Source organism: Nicotiana tabacum, chromosome 14 (genome assembly GCF_000715075.1).
Source record: "Nicotiana tabacum cultivar K326 chromosome 14, ASM71507v2, whole genome shotgun sequence".
Lineage (NCBI taxonomy): Eukaryota > Viridiplantae > Streptophyta > Magnoliopsida > Solanales > Solanaceae > Nicotiana > Nicotiana tabacum.
This window is the reverse complement of record NC_134093.1, coordinates 19648070-19667360: the sequence shown is the minus strand read 5'-3', so window position 1 is coordinate 19667360 and position 19291 is coordinate 19648070. Positions and strand designations below refer to the sequence as shown.

At 36.2% G+C, this 19291-nt stretch overlaps 1 protein-coding gene across 1 annotated transcript; it reads right to left on the bottom strand.

The window, feature by feature from the left end:
• Positions 1–92: 92 nt before the first annotated feature.
• On the bottom strand, positions 93–10793 carry LOC107769884 (pre-mRNA-processing factor 19 homolog 1). The gene is made up of 18 exons (XM_016589140.2): positions 10643–10793; positions 10429–10514; positions 8082–8153; positions 7901–7963; positions 7255–7341; positions 5373–5514; positions 5171–5292; positions 4887–5003; positions 4052–4147; positions 3889–3948; positions 3095–3169; positions 2203–2307; positions 1978–2094; positions 1798–1875; positions 1593–1689; positions 1048–1099; positions 706–776; positions 93–609 (listed from the first exon to the last, which is right to left on the bottom strand). The coding sequence occupies exons 1-18, from the start codon at positions 10653–10655 to the stop codon at positions 497–499; spliced, it is 1566 nt and encodes a 521-aa protein (XP_016444626.1). The 5' UTR covers positions 10656–10793; the 3' UTR covers positions 93–496.
• Between the last annotated feature and the right edge of the window lie 8498 nt (positions 10794–19291).

Here is a 19291-nt window from a genome sequence, read left to right as displayed (position 1 = left end):
AGGTAAAAAGAAGAAAAAAGTACATGCTTCTCAGAAACCTGCCACAACACAACAGAGAATTTGAATCAGTACCTTGTTAACATGGGTGAAAATCAGGTAAAAAGCGTATTAGATAAATTGGTAACTTGAATGTCCCAGTCGGAAAACATAAATATATGCAATATCTGCTCTTTAGCTACTAACTTGACATCTCAATGTACTGTAACTGATCATTTCCATTCAGACTTTTGCTCCCAGGATAGGCAATGGTTACAACAATGATACAATAGACTACCCAAGGATGGTATTGAGATGACCAAATAAACTCTGCACTTCGGATGTTATCCCAAGTTGATGGTATGTCTATTAGCCAGCCCACCCAAAGATCCAGCATAAACCAGAAGAATTACATATTAAAGAACGGGACCCATCAACCTTCCCCCTAGAGAAAATACAGTGGTCTTCAGCAGATGCGAAGCTGTGGCGTTGACTGTTTGCTTTCATGCTGGAAATGAGCCTAACTCTCCATTTGATCTTCGCCAGGCAGCCCAAATATTCTTAAATTCCGGTCCATAGATCCGACAGCTATGTACTTTGCATCTGGACCAAATTTCAGACATGTCGCTTTACCTGCATTAGATGACAGCAATGACTATTATTACCTTTATAAACACATGCAACAGAAATAGTCAAAAATCCATCTAGAAAACGAGAGGAAGATTATACCTGTGCCTGATAAGTCGGGGAGGGTTTTGATGTGATTCCATTCAGCCTTAACACTGGCGACTTGAAAAACTCTGATTCAGCACAGAAAGAAATGACATTAACTCTACTTGACCAAAAGAAAGCTCCAAGAATCATTTGACAAGGGATGCATAGTGGCAATGAGAATAATGATAATCAAAAGTACAATGACAAACAATCCACCAAGTGTCTTGGTTTCTACTTCTTTCATTGAGCTATGCCAAAGTCTTTGGAGACTCAAAAAGGAATTACTTTTTAGTTAAAAAAAATGAGAACATTGAATCAGAGAGTTATCCAGTCCCAATATTTGTGCAGGTGTCTTACCGTATATCTGAGCCTCCTAAGGCAAGATAACTTCCACTATGGTCAAATTGCACTACAAGTAAAAGGAGAAGCAGCAACGTTAGATGATCTTAGATGTGCATAAAATTGTTATAGGAGATGAATTTATGATAAATAATTAAAAACATGAGAAAGATGGAAGTATGATAGACTTGATATAACACTACTTGAAAGGAGCCAGTGCGGTAAACTGTATGCCAACGCAGTGTAAAAAATGAAAAGCTCTGAAGAAGACTTTTGATTTACAAAGCTACCAGACTATAAAACCTGAGATAGCATACTCAAAACATACTGTAACTCATTAATGTGAACGCTTCCAGACTATAAAAAGGAAATTTATCAAAAACAGCGGTGTCCTAAGCTAGTATGCTTAAATATACAGTACTTCATCCATGAAACAAAATCCTTGGCCTTCAATAAATACTCAATGCAAACACTAAATATCTTTGTGTACGAACTACCAAAGCTTCTTTGATTTGTAACATGGCTTCACTTTTTTTCTTCAGTAGAATGCTGTTAGGTTATACCTGATTGAGTTGGTGTATTTTCATCATAAAGAGAGAAATTTCTGAAATTCTTCAATTTGCGTAAATCCCAAAGTTTAACACCATCATGAGCAGCAGTCTGATGATCAACACAGAAAGGAAACATTGGTCACAAGTTCAATCATAAACCGCTTTAAGCTGATGAAAGGAGGGTTTCAAAAGTTTAATTCAGTATTAGAATACTCACTGCTAAGAAGTAACCATTTTCTGAAAAGGAAATAGCAGTTACAGACCCAACATGGCCATCAAATCTTGCAACATTTGCCTGAAGAGAAGCACCAGAAAAACAGAGACACACACAAAGTAAGACTACTTGGAATGAAGAAGAGGAAGGACAAGAGTATTCGCTGCCTTTGAGGCAACAGACCTGACTTTTTACATCCCATATCTTAACCAGAGACCCTGAGGTCCCTGTTCCAAGGATCAGACCATCAGGGTGGAAAGCTGCGGATGTGTAGCCCTCAGATTCTGAAGCATCTGCTACCTGCATTATAATTTGAACTTTTTTAATAAGTCAATAAATTTAAAAGTCGACGACTCTAGACAACTCTACATTGTTTCTTGAGAATGAGAGGCCAGAGAAAAAAGAAACCTGTGTAAGGCATAAGCCAGAAGCAAGATCATAAAAGCACCATGTGCTATCAAGAGATGCAGTCACAAAATAGTTATTGGTCGCATGGACGGTGACAGCTTGCACCTGTAATCATTGGTAGATGTATATATCTAATTAGATGGCTAGAAAGTACACTAAATCCAGTTGAAGAAGTCACAACCTAAAAATGAAGCATCATAAAAATGTGAAGGGTGACGGCAATTTCACGGGTCTGGAGGACTTATATTAGATAGCAGGGACAACAAAACATTGATTTCCACTTGAAATATCCCACCACCCCCTTATTCCCCAACAATGTATTTTACTTCTTTTTTTTTACTTTTCCTTCAAGCAGAATGTGATAGCACAAATCAATAAAAACTAGCAGGTATTCATTCAAGAGGTGGAAGCTCACTATGAAGATAGTCTGGGAACAGAAGAAAGAATTTCACCACAAGGCAAACACAACTCCAAGGACAACAGAAATACTCCCCCAGTAATTTCAGATCAAATTCATTTTTTGCACTTTGCGTGAACAAATAATCCACTCTTAATAATTTATATAACAGTACATATAGAAAACTACAATTTTCTAGTACAGCAAAGCAGTAGTCCAAATATATGAGTTCCATCTCCATCTTTCACTTCTTAATGATCTCTTCCACAATTCGCATATCTAAGCCTAGAAACAAAATACCCAAAAAGATGGAATACTAAAAGGGGCACCGAGATTAAGGATCAACACTGGAAAGCTTATTAGCTTGTTTTCCAAAATATTAAGTTTTGTACAATCAAGCAGGACTATTACCAGCATTTTGTCCCTAGATAATAAGAAGGTAAGTTGATATCAGAACTTTCAGTATTGATCAATGAGATGCTAATATGAAATTACCTCTGCCGTATGATCCTTCAAGACATGCCTACAGTCATAGTTCCCATTTTCAGAACTTTGCCACACACGAACTGTCTGCAAAACTCAACTACACAGTTAAGTAAAACATCAACGGAAGAGTGCCACTGAGGCTAGTCATGCAACTGTGCATTACGCAACAACAGTGTTAATGTTTATATTTTCTATTATTTAGCTGAGGTGCCAAACCCATCTGAAATGACAAAAACATTTGACTCTAAAGTTGTTCTGTCATATGAAGAACTTCCAAATCCTAGTACTAACCAGATCTGAGCCTAGAGGCTAGAACTGAAGGGAAAAAACAATCAATAAAAACACATGTTTAATCAAACTAATCCTTTTCTTTTTTATTATCCAGTATTTGACTCTAAAGTTTTTTCTGTCATATAAAGAACTTCCAAATCCTAGTACTAACCAGATCTGAACCTAGAGGCTAGAACTGAAGGGACAAAACAATCAATAAAAACACTTGTTTAATCAAACAAATCCTTTTCTTTTTTATTATCCAGTCTATTCTTGGAAACATATCAAAGAGTAAATATGGTGGCAAAATTTAAAGAAACCCCGTACTGTAACATCTAATATCAGTGACCTCGTATTAAGATATTCTTTACAAGTGAACCCTTTCCAGTTATTCCTAACAAGTAGCACATAACCTACCGTAGAAGGGGAGAACACACTAAGGAAAGTATAAGCTTCAACAAAACAAGATGAAGGCATACTATTGAATGAAAAGTGCATGTTCAACTTGACTAAAGAGAAACAGTCAGGCTTACCTTATCTGCTGAGCCAGAGACCACTAGTTCACCCTCAGACGCAAATTTTACACTGGTAACCTAAAAAGGCAGAATATACTAAGCCAGAAATTTTGCAAAGCAAACACAGCTAAGGAATTATCAAGTAACAGTAAGAAAAAGAAATGTCAATAAGAAGACAGACCCTCTTTGAATGACCACTTAGTGTTGATATGATCTGTCCTGAAGGACGATCGAAGACCACAGCATTTGAATCCACACCACCAGTAGCAATTAAATCCTAACAGAACACAAATTAGATATTAGAGACGCTGAAAGAAGTTTAACCATAAATATGCACCAAGAAAACAAGGAAGCATAAGAATTAAGTGGCACGAACCATTCGAATATCTGCAACTTTTGACTTTCTCATGAACCAAAACTTTCATCTTTAAAGAGAATCTCTTGATGACAATAAGTTATTCCTCGGTTTTGCACAAATGTGATAATGCAGATATATGAGCAGGCTCTAGATCTAACTAACTCACCTTCCAAATCCATAGCCATAGGAACCTAGTACTGTAAAACCACTTGTGCCTTAACACAAGTAACTATTTTATCACATGTTTATCTGGATAAGCACTCAATATCTACGTAGAAAAAAGGACAACTTTCAACGCCAAGGCCATTTATGCAAAAGCCACTAACTTTATGCATCTGTACTAAAAGCAGAAGTTTGAATAACAAATGACTCGTATTAGCTACTGTGAAACCAAAATGGGAATGTATTTTAGTATATCTTTCATGGATCCTTAATTTGCATCAACATAAGTGTGAAACGGGTGTGACTTGGGTGTCAGTACTTCCAATCTCTTTATACTAATACTTAGCAGGAAAAGGTGCAATTACGGGTTCCGAATTCACACGCCTGCATTGAATAAGTAACCATACCCAGGTCCAAGTAACAGATTTTAGCTGTATCTCCTTTGTGAACAATAATTAAAAACAAATCAAGGGAAAAAACAGAAGAAAGAACTTACCTTAGGATAATGAATATCCAAAGACAAAATGCCAGGTTTGTTGGTTTTGTGAAGAGGATAACTATTCAGTTGGGTATATCTTTCCAGAGCATCCACAGAAGCCAGTGTTGCCGGTATCTAGGTTAGAAAAAAAAGTGAAATAATCATTTTGCTTCCTACTGGGAGAAGCAGCAGCAAGGAAAAAGCTCATATAATACAATATCAGAAGAGAATGAGGGGAAAGTAACAAAGGATACTCACAATCCTACTTAAAAAACCCTCCAAATGTGTGTAGCAGATATTACCTGTCGTTTTTTCCTTTGTTGTGAAAGAGCAGCATTACATTCCGTAAGAGTCTCAATGACAGAGTTTGATATTCCAGGGCGAATTTTCTTGCCATCAGGACCCATCTCCTCATCCTCGGCAGCTATCGATACAAGTTGATAACAAGAATCATAAGGAAAAAGAAGATGGTTAAGACACACGCAAAGCATAAAAATTAACTACCTCTTTTCCCATTGCTTAAAGCAGTAGCGCCAACTGCTGTAGTGGCTGCCATGGGTATTTGTCTTTCAGCCTGGGCAAGCAACCCCCTTGCCTCATCCCTTTCCTTTTTCAGCCTGGCAATTACTCTGCAGGCAGCATCATGCTGCCAAGACAATACATAAAATTCGCAAGGGATGTACCAGGGGAAGCACGCAGAAAACTGTAATATTGAGAAGCAGCTACTAGAAGAATGTAGGGCGAGAGAACAGGAGAAAATTATCTAGATGTCAATTTTGGAGATTGAGAAGAGGGAAATTTGGATTTGAAAGACAGGAGAAAAATACTATGTGACTTCTTTCCATCTGCCTAAGCCTTGTGGGAAAAGTTACTCGGTATCTTGTGCTGGTGGGAGGTAGCAAGCGCGCAAACAGGCACAGACACCCTTCTCGTCAAAAATAGAAAAGATAACAAAAATACAGTGAATCTAGAACCTGATTATTGGAACAAAAAGCAACAGTATCAAATCTTAGGATGCTAATTCTACTCAATTGTGACTCCAACCGACACAAGTACAATTACCTCTTTGTTAACTATATTCCTGGTTTGCTAAAAGGGTCCTTGGGCCCAATCAGTCTCTATACTCTTGATGCAATGGACTCCCCAAGCCACTAAACCACTCGCTTCCACCCGATTTAAACTGAACCTCGTTATAGTGAGATCTATCCCTTTTTTAAACTGAAAACTCATTTGACTATCTGATCCTTGGTCTAAGCCTTTCTCTATAGCTCAAATCGAATTTCCACTCTCTTCTTGTGCCAATTTTTAAGCAGAACTTATGGCATAGACCAAAAAAAACTCATGTCACTTTAAAGACAATATGACACTACTTATTTCTTTGATATGCTTAAAATTCTTTTGTCCATTGTGAAAAAAGAGAGAGAGCTTGGTAGTAAGACCCCCCCCCCCCCCCCAAAGATAAGGCTGGAGTTTGAGTCACAAATGGGAGCAAAAGTAAGAAGGGTCCAATGTTGAGCTCCTAGGTTGGGAGTTTGAGGGTGTTGGGTTTTACTATAGAAGAATTTATTCCCCGTTATACAAAATAGAAAACTTGAAACAATAAATGACTTGTTATAATGGAAAAACTTGCACAAAAGAACTTCCAACTTAAATTAAGCCCTAACATCAACAGATAAGAAACACATTAACTCACTCTGCTGTTTACGCTCTTTTAATTATAAATTTGTGCTAGTTTCATCCACTGGACATCTCGTATCACTCTTATGGCTACTAGTGGGTCATTATTTTCCCTTCATTTGTATATTTTTCCACTGTACAAAATAAAATGCCTAGTAAAATAAAATGGGTCTTTACCAAAACCTTCGGACCGTTTATTTTTTTTTTATTCTTTTATTCTTCGGATAAGTTAGCTTCAAACTCTTTAGCCAATCAAGCCCTAAATTGCAAAGGAAAAGAGACGAAATTATAACTACATCTAGATATATAGTTCTATTTTATGTCTCTATGGAACTGTAGCAAATATCATTTTAGATGCTCATTCTGATGTTGAACAACTTCCAACTATTATCTGTATGCATAATCTATAAAACCGGTGGAGTAGGTCTTCTCGATCTCATATACAAGATCATCTTGCATAGAAAAATCGATTCAAGTACTACTCATGCTTTGTAACACCTAGCTTTCAGAATTTACAACTTGTACATCCTCTCTCCTCTTTCATCAAATAGTATCTGAGGCTGCCTTAATGTCGATACTGCCTAGGAAAGACCTTAAAGTTCCAAAAAAAACAATCATTGATCCTATGTTGTAAAAGACAGTCTGAAGGATAAACTCTCCAGAATAAAGAGTTCTAGATACTTAAAAGTATGTAGGCCACTTCCTTCACCTGATATAAAGCATGACTCAGCTCTTGCCTTGCAGTATGTAATTGTTGTTCCAATGCAAAATTTGACAGCATCAGACCATCCCATTCCTAAGAGACAAAAGAAAATTAAGACTACAGAAGCATCAAATGTAACAGATACTTGCTTCAAGATAAATGGTAATTAGTTTAGTAGTCACCACATGTGAAGTATAAAGTGATAAAAACACTATAGGATAAACAAACAGAAATCATCCTGCTGAATTTGGCACATCATATCTAATGATGTCAAAAGCTTTATTTAGAAGCTTCATGAACTAAGTTAGCTAGGATCATAAATTTCAAGATGATGATTTTAACCTGGGTTGCACGCCTCTTTTCTAATTGAACAATGAACTAAGCAATACTTAAGCAATCCGCTTAAATAAAAAGGAGCATTTTGAGAGATATGGGGCATATCATGACAAAAACTTCTTAATTTTCCAACATAACCCTCAAAGGTAAATAATCTTTGCATGAGTGCTTAATACTATTTCAAAGAATGATGAAGAAACATAGCTTTGCAAAATGATAACTGAGTAGTCAAGTTCCTCGGCATTACATATTAATTAATGTCGCACAACAAACCTTAAAAATGGGAAGCAGAAAATCAAGGATCAAAAACACGTACTATTTGAAACATTCCCAACATCCCAGGGATGCTTGCAGCCTGTACAGGTCGCGGTTTCACTATCTGCAATAAGTACCAATATTAGTAAGCTCCACGATGTAAACCCAATTGAGATCATGCCATAAAGCTAATACTGAGAAAAACTAGGCATATTATGTTATATATTTCAAAATAGTATTACCTTGCCAGTTTTAACAGGGATAATGTCATCTGCCGTCAATGGCTCTCCGGTTACGGGACATTTACCATAATCCTGTACCAACCAAAAAGATACACATATAAACTTGAGAAAATGCAGCATTTAGCCAGAGGTAAGAACATATTACTTTATCCAAAAAAGATGCTAACATTCTCCCTCCAAAGAACTATGAAAATTCTCACACAATCAAGCAAAATGGATGATTGAATGCTAATCTTTCTACTCAATCTTTTTTCCTCTATAAGTGGATATGGAGATGGAATGATAACAATATGCTATATGGAAGGCAGTTATAAATCTTATGTATGGAAGGGAAGGATCCTGAGATCCTAAGCCTGTGAACAACTCTTATGGAGTGGCCATATCAAAACAAATAGCAGGTTTATGGGGAGAGTTTAAGAATAATATCAAATTAAAGGTGGGCAATGGAAAATCAAACTATGGACTGATAAATGGTCTAAAGAAGGGCGGTTAAAGGATCAACTTCCTGTCATTTATAGTCTGGTGATGAATCAAGAATGCCTGATGGCTGACTGCTTTATGCAAAATGGTTGGAATTTTCAGCTTAGGAGAAAGTTCAAAGATTGGTGGATGGATGATAGTGCTTTTTGCAGAAAATGCAGACAATAAATATTGAAGAAACAAAGAAGACACTCAGGTTTGTCTTGCAGATAATATGGAATATATATGGTGAAATCTGGCTGTGAATAGATCAGTAACTTGATTTGGAGACATTCTGGCCCTTGAAACTATTGTGGAACCCCAACGAAAACTGCATGTTTTGGGTGGGTTGCTGCTTATGAAGCTTGCTTGACCCAGGATAATTTACAGAAAAGGGGATTCAGTTTATGTAATAGATGCTTTTTTGGGTTAATGCTGTGCAGAAACTGTTAATCATCTGTTGATACATTGCAATCATCACGTTTTTGGGTGGGTTGCTGCTTATTTCTAAATATATTTGGTGTTCATTGGGTAATGCCACAAAGCTTTAAGGAATTACTAAACTGTTGGCAAGGACAAAGGGTAAAGAGAAGACTGAGGAAAACTTGCGAGCTAATACCATGTGTATCATCTGGACAGTATGGCAGGAGAGGAACAAAAAATGTTTTGAAGGAAAAAACGAACTGAATGAAATTGTAAAATTTATATGTCTCCAGAACTTGTTCCGTTGGCTTAGAGGAGAAAGTGTATTTAGTATGATTTCATGGACTTGTTAGGCTCTGTTTTTGTGAAGGTTCTGCTCAAAGTACTGAGTTTTATAATCTATTCAGTACCTTCTTGGTACTGATTTCTTTAATAAAATTACTTTACTTTAGCAAAATCTTTACATTTTTTCGTGGAAACCTAAGTTGGCGCCGCTTAAGTTTCCAATAGCTATTACAGAACCCATTTGGGGAGGAACATAAAGCGGGGGATTGTGGTGTGTGTGTGTGTGGGGGGGGGGGGGGGACCAATGTTTCAGATTTTGTACTGGAGAAAATATACCAAAGACAAACTAGTAAGTTTTTTAATGAAACTGACCCAAATTGAACTGAATGAATATAAAGGATTCATATAGCCGACCCTAACTAGTTTGAGGTTGAGGCACAATTGTTATTGTTCCATTCCTTCCTACATTTTACATGACACAAGCTCGGAAATAGAACCTTTCTCTTTTCAAGATTGACCGCAAACTGAACCACATAAATAAGTGAAAACACCATGAGAAAAAGAATGCATACAAAGGTTCGAGTGGCAAAACGTCGAGGGACTTGTGACAGATTCAGCCCTATGTCATACGAACTAAGCCTAGTAGTTAAGTGAAAAAGGGTAGAAGGGACAGGCCCATTTCTCCTAGTTTCGAAGGCGGTGGTTGGTCTTAAGGGAGGGGCAGGCCATTATCCGAACCCCCATTGCCAGAAATAACTCGGTCATACAAACGCACACACATTGAAACAGCATTAAAAGATGAGCTTAATACTCTAACAATGTCAAGAACCTTTAACACTATTAGACCCTTTAACGCAAATTACAGATAGCTTTTTACAGCAAACATGGATAGATAACCTACAAAGGATAGTACAGAACACAGACAGCATAGACCCATAACCTACAAAGGAAGGTAAAATAACATGTTGTAGCCAGTAAATCTGTACTGATACTGTAACCATATATAAGTTAATACTCCTGACAGTGTAGAGAATCTTTACACTACTAGTCACTTTAACACAAATTACATATATCTCTCTATAGCACATGTGTATCCAGTAAAACTGTACTAAATTCGTAAAACTCTTTCATATTGTCCGCGTATATAATTCAAATGCTCAAATAAAAAATAGAAACTCACAGAGATGTGTCTTTCTATTAAACGCTTCTCGAAAAGGAGTCCGGACTTTTTCGACACCACCGGATCCTCCGGCACCTCGCCGGAAACTGTACGGAAAAATTTATACAAAAAATAGAAACTACAGATCAGAGACAATCAAAAGGACTATATATTATAAATAATACGCTTACATGAAAATGGAAGTAAAGAAACAGAGAGAGGGAGTGAAGCTTACTTGAACAGTTCATTGTGGAAAAAGAGAAAGAGAAAGAGCTGAAGTTAGGGTTTAAGGAGCACCAAAGGAGCTGGAGCTGATGCACAGTGAGAGCGAGGGAGAGGGGACGAAAAGAAGATTTTTTGCTCGAGGGTTTCAGATGATAATGGGATATAGCATGACCCGACCCGGATCCGCCTCCGTCTCTTTTTTACTTTAATCCTTTCTCATTTTTCACCCTTATGATTAATTTTTAAGAAATTAGGGTAAGTTTTGAAACATTACTACTTGAAACTTTTTTTTATTAAACTGACTTGTTATCTCCCAACAACATATATCATACAATTCTATTCATCAAAATTTAGATAGATGTAAAATATTTATTTCTGATTCCACTGAGATTTAAACATAAGACTTTATGTTTATCAATCAAATCCATTAATCACTAGGTCATTGAATATCTTCTAGTAAATTATAACCTCATCATTTTTATTGGTTGACGAGTTGATTAGCAAGAGCTACCTTTAGACTTACGTATGTCATTTAGGTATTTGAAGCGAATTTTAAAATTCAAGAAAGCTAAAGATAAACATATTAATTATAATAACTAGTGAAGTAAGAAAGTTGTTCGTCTCATTTATTTAATTAAAAAAAACTTGGGAAAAGGAATCAAGGATGGATCACATACAATTGGAAAAGCGAAGCAGCAAAAATCTTGGCTGAAGGTTAAATTATTAGTTGTTCTAGTATGTTTATTCTTTAATAATAATGTATACAAATATTCAAAATTGTAGCGTAACAGTCATTCAAGTGGAAACGGGTCATGAGAGGCAACTATTCATATCTTGTCACGAAAATATTAGGTAATGCTTTTTTCTTTATTGAATAGAGTTGTTGATATTTGTAATAGCGAGAGGTAATAGGTACCTAATAAATTATTCGAGGACAAAAGTGGTCTTGGACACTATCTTGGTACAGAAAATAAACGTGCACGATGTAACGCTAATACTAATTTTGGTCACAAAAGAAGATGAAAAAAAAATGATACAAATATGGCCTACCCAACTAGATCTTGGGTGATTAGTGGTATTTAAAAATTAAGTCATTGACCCGCACTCAATTATTGTTCTTAAACATTTTTCTACCGGATTGGTATAGTTTATGCTATATTTTTGCCCTACCTTTATGTTAAGTTGTTCATTAAAGTTTACCAGGTTGACATTATTTTACTTTTAGGGATTTCTCTATTGGATTTGTAGAGTTTATACTATACTTACTTTACATATATGTTAAGTTGTTAATTGAAGTCGACCTCATTGGCATAATTTTTTGTGTTACTTTAACAAAGTATTCTTCGAATTTGCAACTTCAATTTCAATCAAACCACCCTAAATTTGCTCAATGATCTAAAATTCGAAACAACCCTTCTAAGTACCAACACAAACAATCCCCAATCACAAATTTTGTCAAAAAAAATCAATTCAAAAAGACCCATTTTATTTTCTTCAATACTTTCTAAGATCCTACAATGGAGTTTTGAGCTTTTCACTGTAAATTACCAAATTGGTGTTTGACTAAAAATTTAAATAAAAATTAACAACATTCAAACAACTTTAACAAATGAGTCATTAAACATCTTCTTTTCACCATTAAATAAGAAATTCATGCTTTAAATATTGAATAACTATAATATTCACTTAAAAAACAGAACATTACGCTGAGATCATAAAAGACAAAGACATTCTGCCAAGACCAATCCTATTTGGGGATATACCATGCAATTATTTATTGCATTTCAGCGCAAGTTGACGGCATGTCTCTTTAGTTTCGAACATATTCAAGACCATTTAAACATGGATGGTCTTATGAGACCTTTATGCAGTAAAAAATTAATTTCACTTGGCACGAAATGGTATCAGATCCATGTGAATAAATAGTAATAGGTGCAGGAGTTCTAAATGTTTGAAATGTATTTCTAGATTCTTAGAAAATAAGACTTTTATGCAGTAAAGAATCAGTTTCCTTTTTGCATAATTCTAAATATTCTGAATTCAGTTCATAACACCATTGTTCGTATACAGGTTATGAGACTATCATTAGTCAAGGCATTTATATCTAGGTGATTATTTATCTGATGATGATCGAAAGCTGAAAATTTCTCTGATAATAGTGAGACCCTCACGACTATGTTCCAAAACCAGTCTTATTATATGAAAATGTTAATAAGAAATATTAGCCTAATTTTTTGTGTTACTTTAACGAAGTATTCTTCGAATTTGCAACTTTAATTTCGATCAAACCACCCAAAATTTGCTCAATGATCTAAAATTCGAAACAAAGCTTCTAAGTACCAACACAAATACTCCCCAACCACAAAATTTGTCAAATAAAATCAATTCAAAAAGACTCATTTTATCTTCTTCAATACTTTCTAAAATCCAACAATGGAGCTTTGAGCTTTTTAGTGTAAATCACCAAATCGGTGTTTGACTAAAAATTTAAACAAAAATTAACAAAATTCAAACGACTTTAACAAATGAATCATTAATCATCTACTTTCCACCATTAAATAAGAAATTCAAGTTTTAAATATTGAAGAACTATAATATTCACGTAAAAAACTGAACATTACGCTGAGATCATAAAAGACAAAGATATTCTGCCAAGACCAGTCCTGTTGGGGGATATACCATGCAATTATTTGTTGTATTTCGGCACAAGTTGACGGCCTGTCTTTTTAGTTTCGGACAGGTTCAAGCCCAAACAGGAATGAGTGGCTAGATAGTTAGAAGAATAAACCCAAATAGTTGTCCATCCAAACGCTTAAACTAAATATGTCATGACCCAAAATACTAACATGTTGTGATGGCGCATATCTCAGTACTAGGCAAGCCGACAACGTCAATAACCCATATTTTTCTTTAAGTTTAAAAACATAATGTTTAATACAATACCAAAAATCTCGCAAATTCCTATACAAATACTCCCAAAACCTTATGTCACTGAGTACATGAGTATCTATATATTACAAGTCTGGAAAATAGGGTCTATAATGATATGAGACCAAATACAATAAACAAGAGGATAGAGAAGGAAATACAAGGTCTGCGAAACATGGCAGCTATCTCTGAATCTCCGAAAAATTAACTGTGTGAAATAATCAATACCCCCTGGGTCCGGGATCACCTGGATCTACACACGAAGTGCAGGGTGTAGTGTAAGTACAACCAACTCAGCGAGTAACAATAATAAATAAGGAACTGAAAGTAGTGACGAGCTTCTCAGTTAAGTCCAAATACAGTATTTTCCAACATAAAGGGGTAGGCATGCTTTCAAGTTCAACATTTAAAACTCCACAATAATTTCATATCAAATTTGATTGAAACAGAAAATAATATTTTTTGAAATTTCCAAAATAGTGATATGTGACAGCTGAAGTGCAACAATAATAAAATCAATGCATCCTCTCAGAGTAATAGTCACTCAGTCATCTCATTCACTCCAACCCCACAATCATTATTTCCTCACAGTCACTCATTCCTCACAATCACTCATTCATCTCAATCACTTAGCACTCGGCACTCGACACTCGCACTCTCACTCAGTAGGTACCTGCGCTCACTGGGGGTGTCTACAGACTCTGGAAGGGCTCCTTCAGCCCAAGCACCATATCAAGCCAATCATGGCATATAACAATGAAACATGTTACGGCGCGCAGCTCGATCACATAAATATCCTCACAATTAGGCCCTCAGTCTCAATCAGTTATCAACCTTTCCAGTCTCTCAGGCTCAAGATATCATGAAAATCAGCCCAAAAATGATAATATGATGTACCCATAAATAACAACAGAGACTGAGATATGATATGAAATGAATGAACATGACTAAGTGTGAAATTACAATTTGAGCATATAATTCAACCACACAGATTACCCCAATGGGTACTAACAATAACAACACATGTCTAAGCATGATTTTTAATACGAGTCTCAGCTCAATTTTCTCTAACACGTAGAGAATGTACGGATATCAACAGATTATTCAACTATACAGTTCTATGGAATTTGACCAAGTCACAATTTCTACGGTGCACGCCCGCACGCCTGTCACCTAGCATGTGCGTCACCTCAAACCAATCGCATAACACATAATCCAGGGTTGCATACTCTTAGTACCAAATTTAGAACTGTTACTTACCTCAAACCGTGTAATTCTTTATTTCGTTATGCCCTTGCCACGAGAATTGGTCTTCGAAAGCCTCGTATCTAGCCACAATTAATTCGAATCAGTCAATACCAATTATTGTAATTAATTCCATAAGAAAATGCTAATTTTCAAATAAAAATCCGAAATTAACACAAAAATTACTTGTGGGGCCTACATCTCAGAACCCAACAAAATTTACGGAATATGAACGCCCATCCAACCATGAGTCCAACCATACAAATTTCATAAAAATTCGGCATCGATCCTCAATTCTTCAATTAAAGTTTTTGAAGATTTCAACCCAATCTTTACCCATTTGAACTCAACAATCTTTCCACAAACCTTATTGGTATGTGTATGTATAATTAATACCCTCACACCCAAGAATCATACTCTTAATCCCCCATCTTTTACTCCAAACTCGAAATTGAAGAATTGGGGAAAATATTCCTACATCTTTGAAGCCCTAGCAAGATCCTTGTGAAATTTTCAAACCTTGAACAAGAATTGATGTTAGGTCTTCACTTTCTCTCTCTAAGATGCTCTCACCTCTCTCTAAAATATTATATCAAACCCTTCAAAATGCCCCAATAGTGTTTTATAATAATAGGGTCGGGTTTATAAAACCAGAAAAATGAAGCCCCAAAACACACTCTGCGGGCGCATATGCGATCGCAGAATTGATATGCGGTACGCATATCGGCCGCAAAATTTGGTGCCCAAAATTGTGGGGTCACATGCCTGGGTCTGCGGTAGTTATGCGGCCCACAGACCTGTTCTTTGGCGCATAATGCACCACATATTTTCCTCCAAGCTTCCCCGCCTCTTATTCACTCTGCGACCATTATGTTATCCGGACCAAGTATTCCAAATCATTCCAAACCTCACCGGACCCGAACCAATTACCCTCGGCAAGTCAAATAACAACTGAAAAGCATAAATTGAGCAGTAAATAAGGATACGAGGTTGTAATACTCGAAAAGACCGGTCGGGTTGTTACAAAAAATGTCACGACCCAAACCGATGGGTTGTGACGAGTGCCCGAGTTCTACCTACCGAATACCCCTAAGCATACGTCTAAGATATAAATATGAAATAAGTGTAGGTCATGCATAATATCTGCCCATAAACTGCTGAATCGTGTGAATAACATACGTGAGGAGATATACTCAACAGACATATATATATATATATACATGCGGAATACAGTAGGGCGAGCCGACAAGGCCATATACTATCCAACTATACATGATTGTCTCTATCTCTAATAGAGTGTAAAACTCTATAAAGGATGGGACTGGGGCCCGTCATATCCTTATATGTATACAAAAGTATCGTACCAAAACTCAATAGCAGATCTGGATCAAATGGAGCACACTAACTCTCGCTGAGCTAGGATCTTAAGGATGGGGACCGTCAGACTGTCTATCTGCACATGCGACATGAAATGCAGGTCCCTGGGCAAGAGAGGCGTCAGTACGAATAATACACCGAGTATGTAAGGCATAAAAATAAACATATATAAAAGGCATGAAAGAAAGATGGAGTAAAGAACTCAACATGTAAGTCTGAATAGCTCTATGAATCATGAAAATATTTATAATGTAATGCATATGCGTGTAAATGCCATATCATGCATAGGTATATGCGTACATAATATCATCAAGCTTCTGAGGGCATCCCATCAAATCATCTTGGCCTATGTGGGCGAAATCATCAATGTATACCAACTAATCAGGTGGAGGTGCGTATATAACGCCATAACCTTTCCCTATATCTCATATACATATAATATATGCGTATATAACGCTATCTGGTCATGGGTCAATTTACATGTTTAAATGAATGTAATGCATAATGAAGTAAGTCAATAAGATCTCTCGGATAAACTTTATCCACTTACATATTTGTTTTAGACCCATGAACATAATATATAATAATAAGACACATGAAAAATCAACAACATAGGCACTCCTAGTGCTTCTATGAATAGAGGCATTTATGAAAGTTGCGTGTTTACTCGTTTCGTTTGTATCGTATGGATCATGCCAAAAGGAAAGAAGTAATAACCTTAACATATCTTTATTGCTTGGCTAGCGATAGCTCCCGAGTTCTCGTATGCTTTATGAATGATAATCTACATTGTATAAATGATTTGGATCACAATCGAATCAATAAACCAAGAATTGGATTCACTACGACATTTTATGGAACACTTAGGGTGCATAAGATTCATCTCATCCTACAATGGCAATTCAACACCACTAGCTCTTATCCTCTTCTCACAACACAACCACCGTCACAAACAACTATATTTCACAATTTTTAGCCATATGATACCTTGAGAAACCACTCAAAACCGTTCAACAACTACAACACTTAATCAATAACCAATATTATGATCCAAATGACCTCAAATACATGGAGAAAGGTATGAAATTACCTTGAACAGCAAGAATAACAAAACATATACATATTTATAACTATATTTTCAACCCTTCAACACAACCAAATCCTCCTCAAATATACTACAAGAACCTTTATTTCTAAATCAATAAGAAATTAAAGGATTTATCTAAGTTGAAGATAAACTTATCTAGAAGGATTGTTGAATTATTACCTTAATTATTTGAAGAAAAGGGATAAGATGAACTGGAGATAAGCCTTCCCAACACCTTTACACACAAATCTTCCAAACCAAGAAGAAAATTGCAATACAATTTCCTTAGAGATAGTTGTCCGTAAGGTGCAATTGTAAAGGGTTTCTAGTTGATTGAGATGGGGTTTATATGAATTGAATAATGTGCCATGGTTAATAAATTTGCTTCCTCAATTCAAGTTAAAGAACTCTTCATACCGTAAGAAAGAACTAACTTTCATTGCTGCCTTTATTCGAACTAAGAAACTAATTTAATTCAAGTAGTATATTAAGACAATTCATAACCCCTTGGGCCGTGGGGTTCACTTCCCATATATAATAAAATATGAATTGTCCACCCCTACATACAACCACCAGATCACCTATATGTAGAGTGAATGAGTCACTTCCTCATTTCATATTATGTATTCCACGTGAAAAGGTGTCCATCCTCAATTACGGTAGGTTCCATTTTCATCTTTAGCTAATTCCATTTTTGTTCTTTCTTCCACTACACTACAAAATATAATTAATGCACGTCATAAACTCTTTGACCTCAATTTGATATATTCCAAGTTATTTAACACATTTATTAAACTCATTATCAAGGTAATCACCGCCAATGTGTAGCCTATTTTGCAAACACCAACTATTGTTCCTAACCATCATCGTCACACTTATAAGTCCTACATCATTTCGAGACTTCATCTTTTTATACACCTGATCTTTATTTGCATACTTAGATATGACCAAAGTTCTTTCATGGCTCAGGTCTATTTACACATGCCGAGCGACTCAAGCCATAGAACGAAAGCACGGGATGTAACATTAAATAGTCGATGGAGGTAACATCAAATAGTCGATGGAGGTAACATCAAATAGCACGGGATGAAACATTCATCCTCAAATGTTAACTCTTAGAGATCTATAGAAATTCTGGCAGAGTCTCCTCTATAACAGTACTAGTACCAACTTGTCACGCGAAAAACCCAAAAACACAAAGCCACATAGGGTCACAATCATCAATAATACCAATGGCCTCACTCGACCAATGACAGTAATTAACATAAGAATCTAGTATCATATACGTACCTAAAGGTTGTGATGTCTCAGTCTGACCCTCCTCTGGAAGCGTAAACAAGTGAGGATACCTAGTCTTTATGTCTTCTTCAGCTTCCCAAGTCATCTCCTCCACATTATTTCTCCAAAGTACTTTAATCGAAGCTACATCCTTAGTTCTCAATCTTTGAACTTGTCTATCTGGTATAACAATGGGAGCTTCTTCATATGATAGTTGCTCTGTAACCTAGACATCTTCAACTGGAATGACTTTAGAGGGATCTTCAATACACTTACTGTCATGACCCAATTTCCCCTCCTTATGACATCGTGACGACACCTAGCTTTTATGACTAGGTAAGCCTAATATTTTGCGGAATAACTGAAATGAAAATATAAATTTAACAACTAACTGTAGCAACAACACTATAACTGAGTACCATGCCACTTGGCATGTAAAATAATCAACTCCTCAATATACTACACAACATTCCCAAAACTTGGAACATCGTGAATCACAAACTACAGAAGGAAAATCTAGTGTCTCTATACATCAGAGTCTGTCAAGAGAAAATACAGAAGATAATGGACATGGGGAAGAGTATAAGGGGACTTCGAGGTCTGCGGATGAGGCAGATATACCTTGAAGTCTTTGAAGCTATCCCGGCTTACTGATAGTGCGGCTGATAAGGAGTACCTAGATCTGCACACGAAAACATGTGCAGAAGAGTAGCACTAGTACACCACAATCGGTACCCAGTAAGT